Here is a 27,187-nt window from a genome sequence, read left to right as displayed (position 1 = left end):
ACAGCAACTGTGGAAGACAGTTTGCCAGTTCATATGATCCAGCAATTGCCCTCCTTATTAAATTGCTCAAAGGAGTTGAAACTTCTGTCCACACAAAAGCCTGCACACAGTTGTTTATAACAGGTTTATTCTTAATTGCCAAGTCTTGGAAACAACCAAAATGCCTTTCAGTAGGTGAATGGATTAACTGGTACATGCAGAGAATGGAATACTATTCAGCCTTAAGAAGAAATGAGCTACTAAGCCATGAGAAGACATGGAGAAACCTTAAATGCATATTACTAAGTGAAATAAGCCAATCTGAAAGGCTGTACATACTGTATCATTCCAATATATGACATCCTAGAAAAGGTAAAACTACAGAAACAGTAAAATCGTCATTGGTTGCCAGAGGTTGGTGAGAAGAAGAAGGATGAATAGGCCAAGCAGAGAGGATTTTTCAGGCAGTGAAAATCTTCTGCGAGATGCTATAACAATGGATAGATACATGCCTTTCTATTGTTCAGTCACTCAGGTCGTATCCGACATTTTGCAACCCCATGGTCAGATTTGGAGAAGGAAACAACAACGCACTCTTGTATTCTTGCCTGGAGAATCCCTTGGAGAGAGGAACCTGGCAGGCCATGGTCCATGGGGTCACAGGAACACAACTGAAGAGACTAAGCACGCACGCACGCACGGACTGTAGTATGCCTGTTTCTTTGTCTTTAGTTATCACCCAGAGTTTACTCAAACTCATGTCCATCGAGTCGGTGATGCCATCCAACCATCTCAACCTCTGTCATCCCCTTTTCCTCCTGCCCTCAATCTTTCCCAGCATCAGGGTCTTTTCCAATGAGTCAGCCCTTCTCACCAGGTGGCCAGAGTGTTGGAGCTTCAGCTTCAGCATCAGTCCGTCCAATAAATAGTCAGGGTTGATTTCCTTTATGATTCTACATTTGTTTGAACCCTTAGAATGCACAACATCAAGGGCCAATTGTAATGAAAACTATGGACTTCAGTCCACAGTAGACTCATCATTTCTAACAAAGGTACCCACTCTTTTGATGATGGGGGAGACTATACAATTGTGAGAAGGTGTGTGCACCTTCCTCTTGATTTTTCTGTGAACTAGTAATTGCTCTAAAAAACTAAATCTTAAAAAAAAAGAGAGAAGAAAAAACTACTATCAAGAAATCTTCTCTTTGTGAGACTTTTCAATCTTAACTCTCTGAGAATGATGCATTTGAAAGGTGTTCCCTCTTTTATGTTTCCCTCATACACCTGTTTCCCTCAGTTTCAAAAAGAATTTAGTGATGTGATTTAAAGAAAATTAATGTATGTAAGAGAAGAACAGCGAGCTATAGCTGAAGCCTGTGTGTTAACACTTTTGTCACTTTGTATAGAGTGATATTGTAAAATAAATAGAAAATTAGAAAAGCTTAACACGGAGGCCTGGAGAAGACGGGAATTTGTGGAACTTACAAAAAGGGTGTTAGGAAAAGCAACGAGCCAGCCAGGAGTCGAACCTGGAATCTTCTGATCCGTAGTCAGACGCGTTATCCATTGCGCCACTGGCCCAGCTGTGAACAGTAGAAGGATTACAGTTTTAGAAAAAGGGAAGTTGTGGCATCACTGTTGCTCAAAATATGAATGTGTGAAATCTTTCCTTTCAGTTTGAGAACCTGAGAAAGCTCAGAACTGAAATAGAAGAAAGTCTTACTGGTTCTTTTTTCTAACTCATAAAATATGACTCCTTCGTGGTCTATGAGAACCCTGTTTCGATGTAATTTGTAAAAGATCTGACAGAGTGTTTAATATTTTAAAAAGTGTCTTGAAATTGAAGGTCAATCCGACCAGGCAGAAATTTTATTATGCTCAAAAAGAGGAAAAACCAACTCGTAGTCGGCAGGATTCGAACCTGCGCGGGGAGACCCCAATGGATTTCTAGTCCATCGCCTTAACCACTCGGCCACGACTACATATATATGTAGTTTCTTTCAATGTTCTCCATGTTACTATATATCATTTATTTTAAGCAACTTCAGTGTTTAGTCATTAAAAAGGTCAATACAAAGATGGTAAGCTCCATCAATAGTTGATAAAATCGAAGAGGAGTCAACCAACTTTATTTCCAGCATGTATTAACTGAGAATGGTCTTTTTCTAGAAAGCAAATCGCCATATATTGCAACAGTTTTTAAAAAACCCTCTTACTTCTGCTGGAGTAGGAAATTAATGCTCAATAAATAATCTGGCACAGCTGTTCCTTGCAGACACTTTATACCTTTAGACATTTGATCTAGTGCCTGGAATATAGTAAGGACTCAACAAAAAGTAACAGCTTTTGTAACTGATATTTGTAACTGTTAAAAATAACTGTTATTTGTAACTTATTTTAAAGTAACAGTTATTTGTAACTGTTATTTTTAAGTTCAAGAATGAGGATCTATCAAAATATTCCCCATAAAGCCCTATCTCCCATCTCTTTGTAAAGCTCAAAATATTTTAAAACAGTAGGTAGAATATTTTTGATTAAAATAGTAATATGAAAATATTCCTGAGAATCAAATCCACTTCATCGCATGGGACTTTTTCTCACAGAGTATTTAATACTCTATGGATAATGTTTAAAAATATTTGCAGAGACCACCTCCAAAGCAAGACCAGAACCCTAGTATCTTCACTTCTCTGAAACTGCACAACCATCACCACAATCTTAACTGTATGTGCATGCATGTGGATGTGTTAGTGTACAAGTAGAAGATTTCTGTATTTCATCAACAACTCCATTTCATGAACAGAAGGAGGACAGGGCATGATTTATAAACCCCTTCTTATGTGCTGATAGGTTGAAAATGACCTCCTGCAGCACAGACCTCATGTCTGGGCTCCAGAAAATACAGTTGTCCTAGTTACTTCTTGTTGCATGTCCATGTGCATCTCAAAACAATACATCCCCAAATGAAAGCTCCATTCTTTCCTTCTCAACTTGGGTCTTTCCCAACAACCTAGACTTTTGTTTGACAGGAGCACCCAGGTACCAAAACCAAAGACTTAGAACTCCCCTTATATCTGTTCTCTAATTCCCTTTCCAGAGGCCACAGGTTTCCAGGTCTTTAGTTCAACCTTGGAACTCAATCTGTCTTTTCCTCCCAAGTGTCAAACCCATTTTATTTTATTTTTTTTTATTTTTTTCCATTTATTTTTATTAGTTGGAGGCTAATTACTTTACATCATTACAGTAGTTTTTGTCATACATTGAAATGAATTAGCCATGGATTTACATGTATTCCCCATCCCAGTCCCCCCTCCCACCTCCCTCTCCACCCGATCCCTCTGGGTCTTCCCAGTGCACCATGCCCGAGCACTTGTCTCATGCACCCAACCTGGGCTGGTGATCTGTTTCACCCTAGATAATATACATGTTTGGATGCTGTTCTCTTGAAACATCCCACCCTCGCCTTCTCCCACAGAGTCCACAAGTCTGTTCTATACATCTGAGTCTCTTTTTCTGTTTTTCATATAGGGTTATCATTACCATCTTTCTAAAGTCCATATATATGTGTTAGTATACTGTAATGGTCTTTATCTTTCTGGCTTACTTCGCTCTGTATAATGGGCTCCAGTTTCATCCATCTCATTAGAACTGATTCAAATGAATTCTTTTTAATGGCTGAGTAATATTCCATGGTGTATATGTACCACAGCTTCCTCATCCATTCATCTGCTGATGGGCATCTGGGTTGCTTCCATGTCCTGGCTATTATAAACAGTGCTGCGATGAACATTGGGGTGCACGTGTCTCTTTCAGATCTGGTTTCCTCGGTGTGTATGCCCAGAAGTGGGATTGCTGGGTCATATGGCAGTTCTATTTCCAGCTTTTTAAGAAATCTCCACACTGTTTTCCATAGTGGCTGTACTAATTTGCATTCCCACCAACAGTGTAAGAGGGTTCCCTTTTCTCCACACCCTCTCCAGGCATTTATTGCTTGTAGACTTTTGGATAGCAGCCATCCTGACTGGCGTATAATGGTACCTCATTGTGGTTTTGATTTGCATTTCTCTGATAATGAGTGATGTTGAGCATCTTTTCATGTGTTTGTTAGCCATCTGTATGTCTTCCTTGGAGAAATGTCTGTTGAGTTCTTTGGCCCATTTTTTGATTGGGTCATTTATTTTTCTGGAGTTGAGCTGGAGGAGTTGCTTGTATATTTTTGAGATTAATCCTTTGTCTGTTGCTTCGTTTGCTATTATTTTCTCCCAATCTGAGGGCTGTCTTTTCACGTTGCTTATAGTTTCCTTTGTTGTGCAAAAGCTTTTAAGTTTCATTAGGTCCCATTTGTTTATTTTTGCTTTTATTTCTAAAATTCTGGGATGTGGGTCATAGAGGATCCTGCTGTGATTTATGTCGGAGAGTGTTTTGCCTATGTTCTCCTCTAGGAGTTTTATAGTTTCTGGTCTTGCATTTAGATCTTTAATCCATTTTGAGTTTATTTTTGTGTATGGTGTTAGAAAGTGTTCTAGTTTCATTCTTTTACAGGTGGTTGACCAGTTTTCCCAGCACCACTTGTTAAAGAGGTTATCTTTTTTCCATTGTATATCGTTGCCTCCTTTGTCGAAGATAAGGTGACCATAGGTTCGTGGATTTATCTCTGGGCTTTCTATTCTGTTCCATTGATCTATATTTCTGTCTTTGTGCCAGTACCATACTGTCTTGATGACTGTGGCTTTGTAGTAGAGTCTGAAGTCAGGCAGATTGATTCCTCCAGTTCCATTCTTCTTTCTCAGGATTACTTTGGCTATTCGAGGTTTTTTGTATTTCCATACAAATTGTGAAATTATTTGTTCTAGTTCTGTGAAAAGTACTGTTGGTAGTTTGATAGGGATTGCATTGAATCTATAGATTGCTTTGGGTAGTATAGCCATTTTGACAATATTGATTCTTCCAATCCATGAACACGGTATATTTCTCCATCTGTTTGTGTCCTCTTTGATTTCTTTCATCAGTGTTTTATAGTTTTCTATGTATAGGTCTTTTGTTTCTTTAGGTAGATATACTCCTAAGTATTTTATTCTTTTTGTTGCAATGGTGAATGGTATTGTTTCAAACCCATTTTCTAAGATCAGGTTCTAACAGTTTCTTATAGGCATAACTGCAACAATTTCTTGGAAGCTTTCTGACCTCTGGTCCCTTGTCCCTGAAGAGATTCGTTCCTTTCTTCATTGTTTCAAAATTTGTATTCTGGGCCAATCACAGGACAAACATTTTGCTAGGTGCTGCTTGTTCAGTGGAGAGCCACAAAAATATGGCTACTGTTCTGAGAAATATTCAGAATGAACAATTGCAAAAGTGAATATTTACCACTGAGTTTGATAAGTGAGGGGTCCAGTGTGCCACGTAGCCCACAGGAAGAATGTAGATTCCAATCATGAATATCTTAGGTGGTTCCCTGGAGAGTCACTCAGTAAACACCAAGTTTCCTGAAGAATGTTCCAATTATACTTTATCTCTGGCCAAATGGATACTCAATAAATATATGTGGAATGAATCATGTTTAAACTTAGATCTGAAGGATGTGTGAAAGTGAGCCAAATTGGAAATGGGAGCAGTGTTCTAGACTTAAACCTTGTGAAATACAAGATAAATAAAAGAAAGTGTTGTCTGGCTGGAATGTTGCTTTTTTGGAGGGGGAGAAGGAGGGAGAGTAGTGAGAGATAACACCTTGGAGATGTAATTTAGGGCAGATTAGGTAGGCAGGGTTATGTCACCATTAACTGATGTGTTAATCTGAGACTGCAAATCAGATTGGGTCTCTCCCCTCCTTTAAAGTCTTTAAAGTTACTTTGTGGCTTTCAGGGAAGATCACAAGTGGCGTAGGAGTCCCTCATCACTGGCATCTGTCTAGTTTTCTTAGCTCTTTTTCTGACTACTCTGTCAAGGGAGCCTGGATTCCTGAGGCAGGAAAGGATCTGCCCTTCCTCGCACAATGCTGGTTTCTTGATGTTGACCCTCTGTCTTGTATCCTAGGAGCCATGTGCTCTTCTCCCAGGGCTTTTGTTTAAACAGGACAGCTTCTGTCAATCCCCCCCCCCTTTTATTTTCTTTAATTAAACTTTTACTGTAAAAAATTCAAACATTTAAAAAAGTTGAAAGAATCAGGAATTATCTATATATCCACCACCCAGATTCAATAATTGTTACCAGATTCCTGAGCCCCACTCCCCAAATTCTAATTTTGTAGTTCAAGTATAGTGCTGAGAGGGAACCAGGACAAGCTGGGAAAGTTTGCATTTCTAGGGAGCTCCTGGATGTTGCCATTGGTTCGAGGACCAAATTTTGAGAAGAGCAGACCAGGGGAACTAACTAGATACTGTGGATAGAGAAACAGACATTGGACGGGTAAAAAGAACCATAAAGCAAAGGAAAGGGTGTTGAGAAGAAATGCATGGAGTATAAAACTACTAAGGAGAAAAGGAGATTTCTGATTACGAACTTTAACCAAGAAAATTGGATTTTTAAGAATGATCATTATGAAAATGTACAGCTTATGAGTAGTAACAATTTAAGCATTTAGCAACCACGAAGGGATTCGAACCCTCAATCTTCTGATCCGAAGTCAGACGCCTTATCCATTAGGCCACGTGGTCTGGCTACAGTTACAGGGCTGTGTTTGGATAATTCATTGAAAGGAAACAATCTCAACTATCCTTGTAGCATGTGTTACTGTTCTCTTGCATCTGCAGGCAGATTGTTTACAGCTGAGCCACCAGGGAAGCCCATAATTGTAACATAGTGAGATATTGTTGCAAAAAAGGACATTTCCAGCTCCTCAAAAATCCTACTATCTAGTTGTGGAACTAGGTTGAACCTGAGGGTTAAAAATGCTGTAAAGTTAAAACAAGGAGATGACACTACAATAGCTAATAATAGAGTGCTTTATCTTTTGATGCGAATCTGGGAGAAAGGCCACAGTAGGGAAGGAATGCTTGAGCTGAGAGCTGAAGGAGAGGAATAGAGCTGGATTGTTTTATTTACTCAGGGGATCACCGCTGCCTTGCGGGGGTGGCTTTCAGGTAAAAATTGTGGATGAAAGACAAGAATTCGCTTTTGTGCACTCCAGAAATCCCACTCAAAACAGCCCCCAAACTTAAATTCAAATAGGATCAAAATTTCGGGAGAGAAGGCAATAGCAAGAAACGTGTCATCTGGAAAGCCAATTGAAATGTGATACTTTGTTGACTTGCCAGACTTGAGAAAGCTGAATTCTAAACACGGGGTGTAGGAAAAGTGAAGAGGCAATCGGATACACACCACAGAACCTCCATTGTCACACCCCTTGCCAGGCTGAGGAATTGTCAGCAGTGGCTTCACCTGGAAACTGGCTATTAGGGGCTGAATTGTGTCCTTCTGTCTGCTTCCCCTACTCCCACCTGCACCTCGTATGTCGAAGCTCTAACACCTCAGTACCTCAGTACCTCAGTACCTCATGTCTCAGACTTTGGAGACATGGCTTTTAAAAAAGTAACTAAAGTAAAAAAAACAAGGTCATACGGGTAAGCCCTGATACAATGACTGGTGTCCTTATTTTAAAAAGATCAGGACACAAACACACAGAGGAAAGACCATGTGAAGACCCAAGGAGAAGAACCGCTGTCTATAAACCCACTGACAGGGTTGTTCTTGAACTTCTAGCCTCCAGAACTGTGAGAAAATAAATCGTTGCTTAAGCCATCCAATCTGTGGTACTTTACTATGGCAACAAACTAATATCACCTTGCCTCTCCACCATCCTGGAAGAAAACAGAAAATTATTATTATTTTGAGTGAGCAAAGTACCCAGTTGCTAGGCTCGGGCAGTGATGCTCAGGCTTTCCCCTTAATCACGATCAGGGATGTTTTATTAAAACAAAGGCTGCTGGGGTCCGCCTCCAGACTTTCTGATTTTATAGGCCTGGGGTGTGGCTGAGGACTTGCTTCTCTTAACAGGTTCACAGCTGAAGTAAGTGCTCCTGGTCTGCGAGCATTCTTTAAGAATCACTGGCTAGAGGAGACTCTACTAACACAGAACTGGTAGAAAATGCTAAGAACTCAGTAGATACTAGCGATTTGCTTTGAGTTGTTGTGACCTGAATGGCAAGTGTACAGTACAGACAGCAGAAGGCTCTCGGAATTCTAGTGAGAAGTGAGGGGTCAGGAAGACAAGCCTACACTTGTGAGGATAAAGCAGTTTTTTTTACCAGGTTGAATAATGGGACCTGGTGAGCCCTGAGGTAGGAGGGGTGTGTGGGACGGGGTGGCGGGTGCAGGGTCAAGGACTGGACACTTCAGGGCAAGGAAGGCTGGGAATCTTTTTGAGAAGAAAGACCCTGATGCTGGGAAAGATTGAAGGCGGGAGGAGAAGGGGACGACAGAGGATGAGATGGTTGGATGGCATCACTGACTCAATGGACATGAGTTTGAGTAAACTCTGGGAGTTGGTGATGGAAAGGGAAGCCTGGGGTGCTGCAGTCCATGGGGTCGCAAAGAGTCAGACACGACTGAGCGACTGAACTGAACTGAACTGAACTGAGGTCTAGTGAATTTATAGGAAAAGTGGCAGTTCTTAATCCTGTTTCATTGTGGATCTAAACTGAGTACGTACATAGTTATTCTCAAGACAGGAAAGTTTAGACAGGTGGAAAGATAGAAAGTGAGAAACCAATGAGTTTCCCCTATGCAGAGCACTGGGGCTTTTAAAAGGGTTAATATTTAATCTTTCTTATCTTTCTCTACCAAGCATTAGCGAAGCTATGAATAGTGGGGAGAAAAATAATCAAGTTTACCAATAAAAAGATAAATCTTTAGGACCTGGGGGTGAGGAGAAGGCATTATTTAAATCCTAATTTAGAAGGGCATCCCCCACTCATCTGTGACCTCGTGGCGCAACGGTAGCGCGTCTGACTCCAGATCAGAAGGTTGCGTGTTCAAATCACGTCGGGGTCAACTTTTGGGGAAAGGAGCTTTCTTTCATAAAGTTGCTGGCCAGTTTGTGTTTGACTCACATAATCTCTTAAAGAGGAACCCTTCCCAGAAATTATTGAAGATCTGGCAAATAGAAGTAAACAGAATGTAGATCAACTTAAAGCATTAAGCTTATGATTTTTATTTTGCTTTTCAGGAATACCGAAGAGTAAGTAAATGGATGGAAATGATGAAGGAGGTGGAGGAGGAGGAGAAGGGGGTTAGGGGAGAGAAGATGGCAGAGGAAGAGGAGGGGGAGGAAGAGGAGGAAGAGGGGAAGAGGTATATACTCCAACCCCAAGTAAGCGGATGCCTGTAACTCTTGACATCCTGTTTGCTACCTTGTAAGAGACTCCCACCTGGGTAAGCCAGATTCACAGAAAATATGAGATAGTAAATGTTTGTTGTTTTAAGCCACTAAGTTTTAGGGTAATTTGTTACACAGCAGTAGACAATGAGTACGTTTTATCTCAAAATCATCTCCTGTGTCTACCAATACTAATATATATTACGATCCTTATCCAATCCTTATTCACCAAAAATCCAGATTTTGAAAATCTCACTAAATAGTTCAACTTTGCCTTCTCACTCTGAGACACTATTGAGATTCCTGACATAATGTTCTCTCTTGTCCAATAGCCCATCTTAGCATGAAATTTTCCCTTGGTATCTCTAATTTTCCTGAAGAGATCTCTAGTCTTTCCCATTCTGTTGTTTTCCTCTATTTCTTTGCATTGATAACTGAGGAAGGCTTTCTTATCTCTCCTTGCTATTCTTTGGAACTCTGCATTCAAATGGGAATATCTTTCCTTTTCTCCTTTGCTTTTCGCTTCTCTTCTTTTCACAGCTATTTGTTAGGCCACCTCAGACAGCCATTTTGCATTTTTGCATTTCTTTTCCACCTGGACTGTCTTGATCCCAATCTCCTGTACAATGTCACGAACCTCCATCCATAGTTCATCAGGCACTCTATCAGATCTAGTCCCTTAAATCTATTTTTCACTTCCACTGTATAATCATAAGGGATTTGATTTAGGTCATATCTGAATGGTCTAGTGGTTTTCCCTACTTTCTTCAATTTAAGTCTGAATTTGGCAATAAGGAGTTCATGATCTGAGCCACAGTCAGCTCCCGGTCTTATTTTTGCTGACTGTATAGAGCTTCTCCTTCTTTGGCTGCAAAGAATATTATCAGTCTGATTTCAGTGTTGACCATCTGGTGATGTCCATGTATAGAGTCTTCTCTTGTGTTGTTGGAAGACAGTGTTTGCTATGACCAGTGTGTTCTTTTGGCAAAACTCTATTAGCCTTTGCCCTGCTTCATTCCATACGCCAAGGACAAATTTGCCTGTTATTCCAGGTGTTTCTTGACTTCCTGCTTTTGCATTCCAGTCCCCTATAATGAAAAGGACATCTTTTTTGGGTGTTAGTTCTAAAAGGTCTTGTAGAGATAAGATAAATTAGAGACACCAAGGGAACATTTCATGCAAAAATGGGCTTGATAAAGGACAGAAATGGTATGGACCTAACAGAAGCAGAAGATATTAAGAAGAGGTGGCAAGCATACACAGAAGAACTATACAAAAAAGATCTTCATGACCCAGATAATCACGATGGCGCGATCACTCACCTAGAGCCAGACATCCTGGAATGTGAAGTCAACTGGGCCTTAGAAAGCATCACTATGAACAAAACTAGTGGAGCTGATGGAATTCCAGTTGAGCTATTTCAAATCCTAAAAGATGATGCTGTGAAAGTGCTGCACTCAATATGCCAGCAAATTTGGAAAACTCAGCTGTGGCCACAGGACTGGAAAAGGTCAGTTTTTATCCCAATCCAAAGGAAGGCAATGCCAAAGAATGTTCAAACTACCGCACAATTGCACTCATCTCACATGCTAGTAAAATAATGCTCACAATTCTCCAAGCCAGGCTTCAGCAATACGTGAACCATGAACTTCCAGATGTTCAAGCTGGTTTTAGAAAAGGCAGAGGAACCAGAGATCAAATTGCCAACATCCGTTGGATCATCGGAAAAAGCAAGAGAGTTCCAGAAAAACATCTATTTCTGCTTTATTGACAATGCAAAGCCTTTGACTGTGTGGATCACAATAAACTGTGGAAAATTCTTAAAGAGATAGGAATACCAGACCATCTGACCTGCTTCTTGAGAAACCTATATGCAGGTCAGGAAGCAACAGTTAGAACTGGACATGGAACAACAGACTGGTTCCAAATAGGAAAAGGAGTACACCAAGGCTGTATATTGTCACCCTGCTTATTTAACTTATATGCAGAGTACATTATGAGAAATGCTGGGCTGGAAGAAGCACAAGCTGGAATCAAGATTGCTGGGAGAAATATCAATCACCTCAGATATGCAGATGACACCACCCTCATGGCAGAAAGTGAAGAGGAACTAAAAAGCCTCTTGATGAAAGTGCAACAGGAGAGTGAAAAAGTTGGCTTAAAGTTCAACATTCAGAAAACTAAGATCATGGCATCTGGTCCCATCACGTCATAGGAAATAGATGGGGAAACAGTGGAAACAGTGTCAGACTTTATATTTTTGAGCTCCAAAATCACTGCAGATGGTGACTGCAGCCATGAAATTAAAAGACGCTTACTCTTTGGAAGGAAAGTTATGACCTGCTTAGACAGCATATTAAAAAGCAGAGACATTATTCTGTCAACAAAGGTCTGTCTAGTCAAGGCTATGGTTTTTCCAGTGGTCATGTATGGATGTGAGAGTTGGACTGTGAAGAAAGCTGAGCACCGAAGAATTGATGCTTGTGAACTGTGGTGTTGAAGACTCTTGAGAGTCCCTTGGACTGCAAGGAGATCCAACCAGTCCATCCATTCTAAAGGAGGTCAGTCCTGGGTGTTCATTGGAAGGACTGATGCTGAAGCTGAAACTCCAATACTTTGGGCATCTCATGCGAAGAGTGGACTCATTGGAAAAGACCCTGATGCTGGGAGGGATTGGGGGCAGGAGGAGAAGGGGATGACAGAGGATGAGATGGCTGGATGGCATCACCGACTCGATGGACATGAGTGTGAGTAAACTCCGGGAGTTGGTGATGGACAGGAAGGCCTGGCGTGCTATGATTCATGGGGTTGCAAAGAGTCGGACACGACTGAGCGACTGAACTGAACTGAAGTTGTCCAATAAACTCAGTTTTCTTTCCCAATGAGATTATTGGAGATTATTGGAAGATTCTCTGGAGAAGGAAACAGGCAACCCACTTCAGTATTCCTGCTGGAGAATCCCATGGACAGAGTAGCCTGCCAGGCTACAGTCCGTGGGGTCGCAAGAGTCAGACACGATTTAGCATCTAAACCAAATGCAATCTGAGGAAACAGAGTGCACATTGTAAAAATTACTTTTATATTACAAAGAACATACTTTTAGATATTTGTTCTAAAATAGCCTACAGTATGTAATCAATTCAGTACAACTAATGTGAGCACCAACTATGTGCATTACACTAAAGATTTCTGTTTATATTAGAAGATACAACTTCTGACTCCCAGTGGTTCATTAAAAAGTTCCATGAAATAAAAATCAGTGGCTAATATTTATCTGATAGTTTTATACTATTTTTCATGGCTTTAACAGGCATCATTTTATTTTATTTTTACAACCCCTAGAGGAATGTAAGTTAAATGACTTACATTCAACTCTTCTAGGCTCTATTTACATATGAATAAACAAATTAGGAAACTTGGCTGGATTTATTTATATCTCTCATACTCTCCAGTTATACATTATTCTGTTGCTAGGATTTGGAAGAACCTAATTTATGGCCCAAATTCTTCCTTTATGATCAACATTAATAACCTCTTAATTTACTAAAATGCTTTTTGCCATTCTTCCCCTTCAGAGCATCCTAATCATAGCCGCCTATTAAATACTGCAATTTCCCTATTCTGAAGAAGAGGTGAAGAGATTTCTAGAGTGAAAAAACCTCCTGGGCTTTCACATGCTTTAATAATCCAGGCTGTCAGATTGTGCTACTTCCCTAAAGCCCACACTCAAGAGTCATTTCAGTAGAGATTATTTTCATTGATTATCAGTGGTTTTCTCTGTGTTGTTTTTTCCCTCTGAACCAGCTGAAAAGTCCTGAAATAGGATTTATTTCTAGGCCCCATTTGTCTTTTGCTTCCAAAGTGCCACAGTGACCTCGGCAACCTGTCTCCAGGAGCAAGTAAGGAGAAGGAAGTGGGAGAATTCTTTTTTCCTTTATTATTTTCTTTTTTTATCCTGTTACCGTTGACAATATCCTCCCTACCAAACTTGGGTCTCCATAAACAGAATGACAATAGGAGGTCTTTTTTCCAAAATGAAACAATTTGGTGCTTCAAACTTGAATTGAGCACATTGGCCTCGTAAGTAACTGAACTGGCTTTCAGCCTTGATGAGAAACTTTCAGAAAGTGTTTTCATTAAAGATATAAATTGAGGAAGGGATGGAGAAAGACATTTTTATATGTCGGGTGTTTTTAGGTATTTTTCATTTTCAAAAGGCTCAAAGTCATATATCAGCAGTTTCAGTTTCCTTCTAGTTCACAGGTTTTCCCAGAATATTTAGATGTAATCTGTTATTTGATGGGATTTAGGAATATTCTGGGGAGAAAAAAAACACATCCTCATTATTTTCCTAATAATTTAGGAATAACATAATTATATGAACACAAATAAGTAAAAGTAAACCCATCGAGGCATTGGTGGTTCAGTGGTAGAATTCTCGCCTCCCACGCGGGAGACCCGGGTTCGATTCCCGGCCAATGCAGTGAGTCTTTTTTTTTTTTTTCCCGAAAAGCCACAAACAAAAAATATTTTAAGGTAAGTGTACTTCTCGTAATTTACAATTTCAGTTTTATAAATTATACCTATTGGCATGCATTTGGTTTTCCAACAACCAAACAAACCTCAATTGATAGAAGTAATCTTTAGAAGGTGATTTCTGAGTCGGTGGTATTTGGAGGTGGAATGCGGCTACGTACAGACATATATGCAGTATTCCTACTCTTCGAAGCAGCTTTAGAAAGATATTCACGATATCTTAGCTCTAGGAAAGTGCCAAAATTTATCCCCTTGAAATGAATTAAAAAAGACAGGGTACGCATTAGCAGAGTGGCGCAGCGGAAGCGTGCTGGGCCCATAACCCAGAGGTCGATGGATCGAAACCATCCTCTGCTAATTGGGGTGTGTTTTTGTTGATTGAAACCTGACCTTAAAAGGGACTGAATGCTATTTACAACAGACTATCACATCTAGCTTGTGGACTAGCTCTGAATGTGTAAGAATCCCAAAAGTTGCTTGTTAGAAATATCTCTTTCCCATCTTTAACGGAGGAAAATCTTATTCTTTATGTCCGGTAAATCTGTTGGAATTTGATCTCTCAGATTTTGGGACCACTACACCTCGTAGGGATTGTAATGTGACCTTCGTAAGATCCCTGGTATCTTGCACGTCAGACAAAGGTTACATTTTGTGATAAGGTCTGTAACCAACATCTCAATCTTCAAATTGTTGATATTTTTTATCATGGTGGCAGGCATTCCAGAACAGCTGTTAAAATGAAAGATTTGTAACAGGCAAGATATTCCTCATGGGAATATATCTAGACAATCTAATCAGTTATGTAGTCGTGGCCGAGTGGTTAAGGCGATGGACTTGAAATCCATTGGGGGTTCCCCGCGCAGGTTCGAATCCTGCCGGCTACGTAGCTTTTTTTCTTTTTTTTTTTTTCCTTACCCTCGTCTCCAGGTCCAAGTTCCAACTGTGGAAACTTTACACGAAATACAGTTTCCCTGATTATTATTATCTTTCTCCATAAAATTGGATGGAGGAAATTTTAGTCCCCTAGTATAACTGTCTGTAGAGAAAATCTTTGAAATTTACTCTGGTAAACGCTAGGGATTTCTGAGACCATTATAATTTTTTTTTTTTTTTTTTTTTTTTTTTTAAAGCTCAGGCATTAATTCATTTTGAATTACTATCTCCCGAACTTAAATTCAGTTCAGGTCGACTTTCGATCCTCGCCTGCCTCTTTTTTCCCTTAATGAACTTCCAAGAATTTGGGTATATCCAAGGTATCACTATTCTCCTCTTGAATATTTTGACGTTTCAGAACCACTATTTCAAACAGAAATTTCCAACATTTCCTTCTGGAGCCCTCTTATCATTCCATTTAGGAGGCCAGATTGTAGGGAGGAAGTACCAGTTGAAGAATATTCAAAGTTGTTTTCAGATTTTGGCTAAATTTTATTAAAAAAAACCCAAAACACCCAAACACACCAAAAACTGTTTCGCTTGCTAAAACTCTTTCTAAGACATACGCACACAGTATATGCAACAGAAATAAGAATGAATATAACAAAATTTCAACTTGTATTAAACTTGCAATCGATCTATTAGGACATGCAGATAAGCAAAAAGAAAGATGTAAAAATACTCCAAAAGCTTTTCCTTAATTTCAAAATTACCAATAATTTCCTAACTTATCTTGAACGTTTTTCTTCTTTTTCTATTTCACACGTGTCCTATGGAATTTTTAAGTGTAGACACCATATATAGACATTCACGGCCCAGGTCAGAAATTCAGTGAGTGCAGTTTTGATCTTGCAAGGAAGGCAGGTACTTAAACCCTACGTGAACTCTGAGAAAAACTGGAAGCAAAGTGAGCTCTGTTATGCTTTTCGCACTGCGGAGCACTGATAATGAGGCCTTCATTCATCCAAGACAGAAATCATCAGAATAAAGTGCATGTGACACATTGCAATCACGTTCTTAACTGCTTGCCTGGAAGAGGATGTGATGGCCCCATGGTGTAATGGTTAGCACTCTGGACTTTGAATCCAGCGATCCGAGTTCAAATCTCGGTGGGACCTGACTTTTAGTGCCTTCCCTCCCCATCTCTTCAATCACTGTGGTACCTCGAGGAGGCCAGACACCTAATCGCTTGCGAGGCTAGACACCCCATCCCTGTCAGCTAGGAGGCAATGTCCTGCAGAACAACTTTCTCTATCCTTTCATCTGAGATTTCACATCTGTTGTCTTCTTCTCTATTTCTTTCTCTGGACCACAGAATCCCCTCAGATTGTAGTAATTTAGATTGCCATCTGCTTGACTATTCGCGTTTTATACCCCTGACCTCAGTTCTGGGTCCAAATTCCATCAGTTTTTAATATGAACTGGGTCCTGAGAAATTTGTAGTGCCTGTGAGCCTTGGTCGTTGCATTTCACTCGGATCCTCTGCTGACTGGTATATAACTGATTCTTTAGAAATATTTTTAAAATAAAAATTTTAGTTCACAAAATCCTGAAGAGAAGCACAGGCTCGTCAATGAATATTCTGAAATCTTCCAGCAAGCACGAAGTTGTAGTGGCCCCATGGTGTAATGGTTAGCACTCTGGACTTTGAATCCAGCGATCCGAGTTCAAATCTCGGTGGGACCTTCCTTAGTTTTGGTGGCCAGCCAATTTTCTCTTGGTTTGCATCAAATTGATAATGTATACATCAGTTTTCAGGCATAATCTTCCCACTCATGCATCCTTCTCCGGAGAAGCATCCTTCCTTACTTTCTTCTGGGACTCCTATGAAGTGGGTCAGATTTGTAAGTGAATTATGTACTTGAGTGATTAAGAGTTCAAATATCAGAGGCCTTTATAGAAGTGTCAGAAGACAGGCTCCACCTGTGACCCTTTTCTCCTCTGGAGCTCAGGCAAATGCTCTGTAGCCTGTAAAACTCTGCACACAGACCAGAAAATGTCCAAAACATAGAAAAAGATTCTAAGCTATCAGTCATTTGAGAGCCTCCACTGTCTCTTTACAGGAGGCTGTCTCTTAATGTTCCCATAGAATCTATGCTGAAGCCTTTTAAAGATCAACTGACCAGGATACAAATCTTCCTGTGAAGGTTACTTATATCAAGGTCCCATGGTAAAGTGGTTAACCCTCTGGTCTCTGAATACAATATCACCTGTCAGTGGGACTCTAAATTCCTTCTGTTGACTTTCTCACCACAATTTAGCATATGTCCTCCACTACTACTCTCAATGACAGCAAATAAGAGTCCCCACAAACGCCTCTGGCATTCTAGATAAAGTTCTGCAAAGTTCTTCCTGCCTATTAAGCCCCAGTCATGGAAGTGCTTTAGAACCTCTGCATTAATTTCCTATTGCTGTTGTAGCAAATGATCATAAATTTAGTTACTTAAAACAACACAAATTTACTAACAGTTCTGGAGTTCAGAAGTCTAAAATCAAGGTATTAGAACAGCTATGTTTCTTCTGGAGACTTCAGTGAAGAATATTTCAAGAGACTTCAAGAATATTTCCTTGCTTTTTTCCATTTTAATGGCCTCTTCCATGCATTGCCTCTTGGTTCTGCAATCACATTTCCTACTATTGAATCTGATCCTCCTTTGGGTCCACTTGGATAATCCAGGATACTCTTCCATCTTGAAATCCTCAATTTAATCATATCTGCAAAATCTCTTTTACCATGTAAGGTAACATATTCTTAGATTACCATGTAAGTTAACGTATTCTTAGATATTATAAGTGATATCATACAGTATTTGTCTTTCTTTGTATGTCTTATCTCACTTAGCATAACTCTCTCAAGGTCCATGTTGTCTTGAATGGTAGAGTTTCCTTCTTTCTTGTGGCTGAATAACATTCCATTGCACACACACACACACACACACACACACACACACACACATCTCATTTTCTTTATTCATTTCCTGACAATTTTCCCCCCCATATCTTGACTATTGTAAACAGTGTTGTAATAAACATAGGAGTGCAGATATATTTTGATATCCTGTTTTCATTTCTTTTGGATAAATACCTAAAACTGGGATTGTTGGATCATAAAATAGATCTAGTTTTAAGTCTTTTGAGGATCCTTCACACTGTTTTCTTTAGTTCTTGGAGTGTGGTCTTTTATTTTTTCTTCCTTTATCAAAGCAAGAGGGCCATTTATAGGGAGAAAAGACATTTTCTTCATTAGTTTAAAAAAACAACGTAATTTCACAAATAGAACTCTGTTGTGTGGAGAAATATTATTTTATCGGAGAACAAACATGTGGGTGACGAGGTGGCCGAGTGGTTAAGGCGATGGACTGCTAATCCATTGTGCTCTGCACGCGTGGGTTCGAATCCCATCCTCGTCGTCCTGGCCCCTCCCGCTATGTGTGGGAGTGAGGTTTTAGTGCCTTACGAACAAGGTATAAGTCGGTGTTCCGTTACTACGGAACTATCAATAACGCTTCCACTATCAATAACGCATGTTTTTATCCCCTTTTATAGAGATTAGGAAATGCGTCGCGTGGATGAGAGAGTTAAGAAAGCGCTGCCTCTGCTCAGGCTCAGGTGTGCTCACCGATTCTCCTGCTTCTCCACCGGAGTCAAAAACTGATTCCGGCCCTTCTGAGTTCCGTTGTCTGTTAACACCCTGCCCAACCCGCTGGCCGCCTCCTTCCTGCCTGCGTTCCAAACAGTGGAAGCAAATTACACCTATCAGGAGTTTTCTCAAAATGTCCCCGTTTCCGCCACACCTTCGACACAGCTGAATCAGTAAACCTGAGGGAGACGTCTCTGTGGTAGCAGGCACCACAGGTGACTCGGATGGGCTGAGAACCACGGGTCATTCTTTTCATTCACTGCTCCCAACAGCTCTCCAGCCATGGTTCCTTGTCTCGGCAGTTTTTGTGTATATATTTGCCTTTTAAATCCCAGGCAGCACGTTTCCAGGTCCAAGGCACTCTTTCCTCACACCTCATCACTTCCTACCCGCCCCGCCGCCGCCCCCAATCTCTTCGTCAGACTCTAGCTTTATCTGATCCCGGGTCCCTGCTTTCAGAAACTATTCACATGTTCTGCTTTCGTTCATGCAGTCACTTCTGCCTGGAAAGTCTCTACTCCTTGGTGGCAAAATATTTTTGCAAGAGGCACATCAAATAAACCTGTTCCGTGAATTCTCAAATGAAAGTATCATTCTCCTCTTTGTATTTTGTATGAATGAATTTAGTCAAAGACCTTTTCCAGGAGTTCCAGGCTCTATGTGTTTCCTTCCTTATTTGATCATCTTCTGCCACTTATATCTTAATTTTAGCACATAATCCCACAAAATCTCATCTGTTCCCCTCATTTCTTTCACCTTACAGGAAAACTATAGCAAAGGGCTGAGTACATGGTGTGGAATAACAAAATTTGAAGGGACCGAAAAGATGATATTTTGGAAAACCCTCCCTCCCATCACCTGTCTCTCTTTTACGGATGAGAAAACCAAGGTAGAGAGCAGACACATTGCTTGTTAAAAGAAAAATCATGTAACCAACTTTTCCTTACTAAGGTTCATGGGAACCAAGTTCTTTTAGATCAAGAGGTTAAGGTGATAAGGTCTTTCTAACGTGTTCAAATCCAGTGACTGGGATTATGATTTTTGAAATTTGGAAAATCCTTCTAAAGTACACGTCATAGGCCAGCAGATCTTCCAAAGGCTCATGAGGATTGAGACCTATGAAGTACAAATTTTGCAGTAAAATCTGTTTTTGAATTTTATTTTACAAGATATGGCTTCTGTGGTTCATGTGGTTCAAAGATGGCTCACAAACTATAACCCATTTTATTTGGAAAATTAAAACTGAGGAACGATGATTCAGATTGGAGGCCAAAGTGGAGACTTGAGGAATTGGGTAATATGTTTTTTTATATCTTTGAATTTTCTCCAACAAATAATCACAGGTATTGGATATCTGAGCAGTCAGTCTTAGCCCTCTTGCCTCTCCATCCCCATGTTACCTTGTTTGAGAATAAGGTTGTAGGGGTACCACCCTTTTAGATCCTTGTCTCCTCAACTTTGCACACTGTAAACATTCAAGAGATAATCATAAAATAACAGGATACTGTATATGTGTATATGTATACATGTGTATGTATACGTGTGTGTGTGCATGATGTTGACATGGGAGGAAAAAAACCTTTGTCCAGGCAGAATATACCTAGGGTTTTTGACACTTCTTTTAATACACATTAAAGGATTATTTGGGGCTTCTCAGTGGGTAAAAAACCCCGCTCCCTTGGTGCAATGTAAGAGCAGGAGACACAGGCTGCCTCCCTAGGTTGGGAAGATGGCAGCCCATAGTATTTTTGCCTGGAGAATCCCATGGACAGAGGAACCTGGTGGGCTACAGTCTGTAGGGTCGAAAAGAGTCCCACGCAAAAGATAATTTTAAATGTGCTAATCTCTTCTATTGTTTTCCAAAAAGAGAGAAAGAAAGAGGAATATGTTTAGTAGAAAAGAGCTAAGCCTCCATATGACTTGAATCTGGGAACATCATATGTTTCACTAAGAACTCAACATTGGAAAGTTTTCTTCATCCTAACTATTAAATTCAGTTATTTAGGTACAGAAAAAAGTTTTTGTATATTTTGTGTGCTTGTCTTCTCCGCCTTCCTGTTCTGCATACACACTTTGCAAACAGTCCAGCTCTTTAATGACCTTAATATTTTCTTCTGTAATTTCGGTTTGAATAAAAGCTGTTCTCATCCTTTTGATGGCAATAAAACCAAAGGAAAAAAAGGAAGTTAAGATGGAAAAGACAGGAGAAGAGTGGAAACCAGGGACAGATTCCTGCAGCCGGAACTCAGGACCGATAGAGAAGAGGTTGTGGCTTTGGAGGAAGCCATGGGAAACGAGAAGCAGCAGGTTTCCCCCTGTGCTACCAACTGGGGGCTCAGTTGGAGAGAGTTCCACTTACAGATCGGAATTCCCTTTTCAAGGACAAGCTGAATCTGTGAAGATGAAACTCAGGAGCTCAGATCCAAATTTAGGGAGAACGTGAGGGCCCCCAAATTATTGGAAGCTTTGTTAGAGTTTTGATTTCCAGCCACTCTTCACTCTGGTTCTCCGAAGGCTTTTGAGAATAACCTCTTAAAAATAGGGCAGAAAGAAAAAGGTTTGAGACACAGTAAACACAGGGTTTTCGATCGCCTATCCAGGAGACATAGCTATTAAATTTTATTACAGGATTGAAAAGTCAAAACTAACCACGAAGGGATTCGAACCCTCAATCTTCTGATCCGAAGTCAGACGCCTTATCCATTAGGCCACGTGGTCTCCGAAGACAGGCGCTTCCTGAGACACTTAGTAAATTTTCTGGTCCCGATTCGTGAAAACTGCGTGATAGCAAAAAGGCAATGGTCCCCGCGCCACCCGCGCCCTGTGTTTAGAAAAATGGAAATTCGAGATTACAGGGGTTATTTGGGACCAAGGAGTACCGCCTTGTGAAAGATAAGAACTGACAATTATTTTGGTCTTGGGTACTCCATGGAGGGAGTATATGGCACATAAAGGATGCCAAAACGTTGCATATACACACACACACACACACACACACACACATGAAGTGGACACACACACACACGCACACACACACACACAGCCTTGTTGGAGACTCCATCTTATTTTTGAGAAAATTATTGGCCTGGAAATTCAGCCAAAATGATTTTTGAGCATGATTGGTGTCTTTCTTTTCATGACTTTTCCACTCAAGCAAGCAAGAGTGTCCGTGTCATCCTTGAAGATGGAGGACAAAGAAGGCTTCTGTAGTATTTGCTTGTGTATATCTTTTCCTTTTTGTGTCTACACTTTTTTCTTTGCTGTAATAAATCTTAACCTTGGATATATCTTGATTCATGTGAATCCTTCCAGCGAATCACCAACTACTGGGTGATCATAGGGCTACTGGAAACATCATCTTCCCTTTCCCCCGTTGCACTTAGTGTACAATCTTTTAAAGAAATATCTGTACTGTACATAGGTGTACTATATATAGTTACATATTGTTTTAAAAGCATATCTATGCTTTAGGCTACTTAATGAGTTTTCTTAGTTCTTAGCACAGTATGTAACATAAATATCTGAATAGCAATCCTTTCTGAGAGAGGAAAAAAAAATAAAACAGTCCACACATATATTTAAAAAATAAGCATTGAGAATAGTTCTATTAGAGGTTGAAAAGGAAGGTAGAGGGTAGAGACACATTTACAGTAGCGGCCGAAGTGGTCTTCTCAGGTCAGCGTACAACTAAGGTCACCAAACTCTGCACTGTGTCTCAAACTGTTACTTATTTACTCCGAAGATTAAAACTCTAGTAGTTGCAAAGAATCTGCGTAGGAATGGCCCAGGAGATTTTTAGTTTGTCACTTTAAATAGCCTCAATTTCTTACAAACAACTGTGCTTTCTGAATTATGAATAGAAGGAAGCATAACAAGATCTGGGCTTCCACTCCTGCTCTCTCTTTAATTCAGCACTTTCGCAGCATCACAAGACGATGAACGCTGTCATGAAAAGTGGAGACAATAATAACACGGTTACTTTGGCAAACAGAAGAAATCACGGAAACGGTTTCACAATTATTTTCAGGGTATTTTCTAGTGGGAGTTCAGAAAAAAGTGAACCTAGCAGAGGATGGTTTCGATCCATCGACCTCTGGGTTATGGGCCCAGCACGCTTCCGCTGCGCCACTCTGCTCCACGGCTCAAATAGCTTACTAATAATATCCTTAACTGTACTAGGAAGCACGCCTCTAACTTTAGAAAACTGTAAGGGCGGGGGCGGGGTGGGGTATTTATTTCAATACTTTGGCTACAAGATGCCGACAGCTTGGATTAATGTCGCTACCAGAATCAGAGAAAACAAGGAGTAGAAAAGTAAACATTAATACGTAATTAAGTTACTGGGCGCAGAAGGAGGAATGGTTAGATAATTAAATGAGAATCACAAGCTTTAATAATCAGAGAAGAAAACGAAAATAAGATGTGAGAGGAACTTTGGTTCGCGCGGCTGGCGAGATTTCTATCGGAGGCTCGCTAAGCAACCATGTATTTGCCATTGGGGAAAAAAAATCTTTTGGTTAGATTTCCCTTGGCTTGCTGATGGAAAAGGTGAGGTCTTGAAACTTTTAAACTTCTCTGGAGAGGGCTTTCGATTTGAAGGGGTTTTGTTACCGGGAGGGAGCAGCAGTGCTGAAGGCCCCGTAAACGTGGAGGTAAAGCGGGGCCCTAATTTCCAACGAAGGTTACAGCAGTTCCGGTCATGTGGGCCAAGGCTCCAGTGCAACCGTCCCAAAGCATCCTAAGCGGCAAAACAGAATTAGTAAAAAAATGTTAACTTCTTTAGTCTGACCCAGTTTTAAAATGCGTTCGAAAATTCCCACTTAAGGAACGAGGATCCACAAGAGAATCCTCAGCGAAGGGCCCGCTCGGTCGGCGGGGACTAAGTTGTCATGACGTCACCCAGAACTGCGTCATGAGGGGAGGGGCTGGCAGGCTAAATGAATGTGCCCGCGAAAGCGATTTCAGTTCTCACTTCGGTCCGGAACCCGCTCATATAAAGGAATTGCCTCTGCTTTGTCGGTGCTGTTTTGAAAGTTCTCTTAGCAGCTTTACCATGTCTGGACGCGGCAAAGGCGGGAAGGGCCTTGGAAAAGGCGGCGCTAAGCGTCACCGCAAGGTTCTTCGCGATAACATCCAGGGCATCACCAAGCCTGCCATCCGTCGTCTGGCCCGGCGTGGAGGAGTTAAGCGCATTTCTGGCCTCATCTACGAGGAGACCCGCGGGGTGTTGAAGGTGTTCCTGGAAAACGTGATCCGCGATGCGGTCACTTACACCGAACATGCCAAGCGCAAAACTGTCACCGCTATGGATGTGGTCTACGCGCTGAAACGCCAGGGCCGCACCCTCTACGGCTTTGGCGGTTAAGTTGCCGGTTTTCAGCGTTCTTAATATTTCCACCAAAGGCCCTTTTCAGGGCCGCCCACATATTTCGATGAAAGAGCTAGCTAGCACTTCTTGCTGTTTCTGTTTCCTAAGGCACATCTCACATGCTCAGTTTCTCCTAAACAAAGCCTACCTCTCGGAACCTAGCACTGGAGGATGGCATGGTAGCCCACCCCATTATTTTTGCCAAGATGATACCATGGATAGGACTGCACAGTCGGACATGACAGCACGCACACACGCAGGAAGTTTTAGAGGTGGAAGTTCACTGTAGTTTTAGGTATAATTTCGGCGCGTTTAAACGTTTTATGAGACAGTCTACCCCAGAAAGATTTTCTTAATTTTGGGGTATTTCGAACTTGGAATCGAATATCCACGGTACTTGAGTATTACAGAGAAATCGGCTTACACTCACCGCGATGTAGCGATGCCTGGCTCTCCCCCGGCGGTGGCCTGTGCTCAAGATGGCGGCGAGGCAGAGGAACAAAGAAAGCCCGCGCCCGCGGCGGGAAGCAAGACTCGGAACAAAGGCGAATTCACGAGTAGGGCGGGTCTTCCCCTCAGCGGGGGCGCGCCTCTGGGCTCGGCTGGCGTGTGGTGCTGCTGCTGCTGGGCTCTGCTGCTGGGCTCTGCTGACGAAAACTTGTACCCATGCATTGAGGGAACAATTAAGATGGACCCGCCGGGAGAGCTACCATGTATTAGGTATAGAGGACATTGTAGTCCGAATTCCTGTTTGAAAAATTTGAAAAGTCGACAGGAAGTATGTTTTTATATGAGCAACATAAATGGCACTCAGGCTTAAGTGAGCAAAAAAAGTACTATAAAGACATCAGGATTTTTTACCTCAAAGGAAATATGCACTGTTTTTGTTATTGTTTGTTTTTAAAAGTTACCGGTATACTTACTGCCTAATTAAATACCTAATAGTCGGTACACATGAACAAATCCTTGTTATACCTTAAATGTCTTAGAGATCTGGTTTGTTCAGAGGAAGATCCAATCTTACCTTTTGTTCCGTCTCAGGTCTCTTAATGCATTGATACATGTTTTCTCCAGATTTCCTGGATCTCAGTTTTCTGACTGATTTGATGTAGACCTGGCCTATAGAATGTCCTCCTGGTTTGGCTTGTTTCCTGATGGGGTTATTTTCCTTGATTTCTGTACCCTGTATGTCCTACAAAGTAGAACTGATTTTCCCTAGACTTGACTGAAATAACATTAATTCTCTAGTCAAGGAACAGGTTATAGATCATTGTATGTAAATACTATTGTACAACAGGGTCACTTGTTAAGGGGATTATGTGGGTTCTATCTAGGTCAGTCATTGGTTTAGAATAATTATTAATAGCTTCTTCGTAAAATCTGATTTCTCCTCCTTATGGCTGGCAAGTAGTTTGTAGGGTGATACTTTGAAAGCCAGAAATCAAATGGAGTCATTTGGAATGTCATCTCTTTCAAAGATATGGGCTCTGGTGTTTAAATATGAAAAGAATCAGATGTTATTGGAGCTAAGGCACTGATTTGAGGAGATAAATTCATACAATGATGTTAATTTAACAAACAAAATTGAGCAGCTGTCATGTACCAGGCACTGTTCGATGCTATGGAATTATAGCAGTGAACAATGGTGAACAAAACAGTATTTCTAAGTTCATGGAGCTTATATTTTGTTGGAAGGGGCACAGACAAAACAGGTAAAACTGTTTGTTAGATGGTGCTATGAATAAAACTGAAGCTGGGCAAAACTTTATAGTGTAGAGGAGGGAGATGGTACTTTAAATGACATAGGAAGATTTGGGGAAAAAATCTGACTCTAATTCAGAAGATGCGGGTTTGATCCCTGGGTCAGGAAGATCCCTTGGAGAAGGAAATGGCAACCCACTCCAGTATTCTTGTCTGGGAAATCCTGTGGACGGAGGATCGTGGTGGGATACAGTCCATGGGGTCACAAGAGTCAGACACGATGCAGGGATTAAACCAGCACCACCAGAAGGCTTTACTTGTAAGTGATGCTTGGGGAAAAGAGATTGAGAAAGTGAAGTTCCAAATGGAAAGAGGACTAAGTAGCAAAGCCTGGAGGTAGCAAGGGAGTTATCTGGTGAGCCGAGGGAGGCCAAGGGGGTGTGGAGAAAAAAGAGACCAAGTTTGAGAGGCAAATGGAGGTGAGTAGTTTGCTATGGCCTTGGAACCCAACACATCTGACTATTAAAAATACCTCTAATCCTAGCGAGGCATGAGAAAATCCCTGGAAAGTTACACATATGTTGTTTGAACTGGCCATCAAAGGCAGGGAAGACTTAGAGTCACAGGCACTAAGTTGTCCTCAAAACTGTTGAGGGAAAAGAATTGTTTTTTTCAACAGGGGCAGGCCTGTTAGAAGCGGTTTGTATTGTTCACAGTGCTAGACAATGAATCCTAACTTGGTGTTAAATGCTAGTAGTCTTTCCAGCCCACTGCCTTGTTCAAAGCCTCAGGATTCTGAGATTCTAAAGTGGGCAGACCCGACGGCAACTTCCCAGAACTGCAACTAGCTGCTTTAGCAACAGCTAATATTTTAGAGTTCTCTGTGCCAGCACCACCCTACGGGCTCTTTCAGTGATCACCCCAGCCATATCACATAGTAGTTGTTAATTCTTATTCCCATTTTAGAGGTAAGGAAATGCTCGCAAAGGGTTTAAGTACCATGTCAAAATTTAGCGTTCAAAGAGGCTAAATATGCTGGGGGATTTCCCCTTAAACCATGCTTATCTATTTCTTAAATATACATATTTGCTTTCCAGAATACATTTTTTTAAAAACTGTAATTACAGTTAACCATGTAAAGTGAGAAATGAATGCTTTAATTACATGTAGGCTTTAGGGAATTTCCTTCACAAGCACCATGACAAAATGTAGTAACATTTAATGTTCACAAAAGTCTGTGTAGACATAGGGAGAAAAATTTCCCCCTTCTTTCTGTCCATATTCTTTGGTTGGTCTAATTGATACAAAATATATCAACAGGGGGAAGACAAACTGAAATACCTAATTTGTATTACCTCCTCTGTACACTGGAGATCCCCAGTAAAACTGAGAAGACTACAAAATGGCTGTCACCTTAAAAATACCATCTTCAGATTAAAAAATACATGATGGGAGAGGGTAGTCAATTGTTTTCAGAGGTAACCAGGAAAAGCAATGTAAACATTGGTAAGATTGTTATGCAGATTTAAGTAGTATCCTTTAACATAAGAAAAGATTCTAGACATTTGGACATTTTCTTCCTTGTAAAGCAAGGGAAACATGCTTACAAATGGACTACTTACTTTATAAATGTAAATGTCTTTTTAGGAAACACAGTTTTCTACTAAGTATTAAGAGATTTTCCTGCTTCTTAAAAATAGCCAGCTTAGAATAACTGACA

The 27,187-nt window shown here is 40.8% G+C and overlaps 1 protein-coding gene, 1 long non-coding RNA gene and 12 other non-coding genes across 14 annotated transcripts; 8 read left to right on the top strand and 6 right to left on the bottom strand.

Annotated features, from left to right (window-relative positions):
* Positions 1–1,487: 1,487 nt before the first annotated feature.
* TRNAR-ACG (transfer RNA arginine (anticodon ACG)) lies at positions 1,488–1,560 on the bottom strand. The gene has a single exon. It is a non-coding gene; the product is annotated as a tRNA-Arg (tRNA).
* Positions 1,561–1,879: 319 nt separating this feature from the next.
* TRNAS-AGA (transfer RNA serine (anticodon AGA)) lies at positions 1,880–1,961 on the bottom strand. Its single transcript has one exon. It is a non-coding gene; the product is annotated as a tRNA-Ser (tRNA).
* A 4,595-nt stretch (positions 1,962–6,556) lies between these two features.
* Positions 6,557–6,629, bottom strand: TRNAR-UCG (transfer RNA arginine (anticodon UCG)). The gene has a single exon. It is a non-coding gene; the product is annotated as a tRNA-Arg (tRNA).
* Positions 6,630–8,892: 2,263 nt separating this feature from the next.
* Positions 8,893–8,964, top strand: TRNAW-CCA (transfer RNA tryptophan (anticodon CCA)). The gene has a single exon. It is a non-coding gene; the product is annotated as a tRNA-Trp (tRNA).
* A 4,737-nt stretch (positions 8,965–13,701) lies between these two features.
* On the top strand, positions 13,702–13,772 carry TRNAG-GCC (transfer RNA glycine (anticodon GCC)). The gene has a single exon. It is a non-coding gene; the product is annotated as a tRNA-Gly (tRNA).
* A 338-nt stretch (positions 13,773–14,110) lies between these two features.
* Positions 14,111–14,182, top strand: TRNAM-CAU (transfer RNA methionine (anticodon CAU)). Its single transcript has one exon. It is a non-coding gene; the product is annotated as a tRNA-Met (tRNA).
* Positions 14,183–14,627: 445 nt separating this feature from the next.
* Positions 14,628–14,709, top strand: TRNAS-UGA (transfer RNA serine (anticodon UGA)). The gene has a single exon. It is a non-coding gene; the product is annotated as a tRNA-Ser (tRNA).
* A 1,095-nt stretch (positions 14,710–15,804) lies between these two features.
* On the top strand, positions 15,805–15,876 carry TRNAQ-UUG (transfer RNA glutamine (anticodon UUG)). The gene has a single exon. It is a non-coding gene; the product is annotated as a tRNA-Gln (tRNA).
* A 496-nt stretch (positions 15,877–16,372) lies between these two features.
* TRNAQ-UUG (transfer RNA glutamine (anticodon UUG)) lies at positions 16,373–16,444 on the top strand. Its single transcript has one exon. It is a non-coding gene; the product is annotated as a tRNA-Gln (tRNA).
* A 1,642-nt stretch (positions 16,445–18,086) lies between these two features.
* TRNAS-GCU (transfer RNA serine (anticodon GCU)) lies at positions 18,087–18,168 on the top strand. Its single transcript has one exon. It is a non-coding gene; the product is annotated as a tRNA-Ser (tRNA).
* Positions 18,169–21,043: 2,875 nt separating this feature from the next.
* Positions 21,044–21,116, bottom strand: TRNAR-UCG (transfer RNA arginine (anticodon UCG)). The gene has a single exon. It is a non-coding gene; the product is annotated as a tRNA-Arg (tRNA).
* A 1,345-nt stretch (positions 21,117–22,461) lies between these two features.
* Positions 22,462–22,533, bottom strand: TRNAM-CAU (transfer RNA methionine (anticodon CAU)). The gene has a single exon. It is a non-coding gene; the product is annotated as a tRNA-Met (tRNA).
* Positions 22,534–22,768: 235 nt separating this feature from the next.
* On the bottom strand, positions 22,769–24,721 carry LOC110151757 (uncharacterized). Its single transcript, XR_002318158.2, has 2 exons — positions 24,197–24,721; positions 22,769–23,136 (listed from the first exon to the last, which is right to left on the bottom strand). It is a non-coding gene; the product is annotated as an uncharacterized lncRNA (long non-coding RNA).
* Positions 23,299–23,821, top strand: LOC110151756 (histone H4-like). Its single transcript, XM_020915179.2, has one exon. It carries the CDS (start codon positions 23,311–23,313, stop codon positions 23,761–23,763), a length of 453 nt encoding a protein of 150 aa, XP_020770838.2. The 5' UTR covers positions 23,299–23,310; the 3' UTR covers positions 23,764–23,821.
* Positions 24,722–27,187: the final 2,466 nt, after the last annotated feature.

This window comes from Odocoileus virginianus, chromosome 27 (assembly GCF_023699985.2).
Source record: "Odocoileus virginianus isolate 20LAN1187 ecotype Illinois chromosome 27, Ovbor_1.2, whole genome shotgun sequence".
In the NCBI taxonomy this organism is placed as follows: domain Eukaryota; kingdom Metazoa; phylum Chordata; class Mammalia; order Artiodactyla; family Cervidae; genus Odocoileus; species Odocoileus virginianus.
Note: the sequence above shows the minus strand (reverse complement) of the source record. Positions and strands in the feature narration are given on the sequence as shown.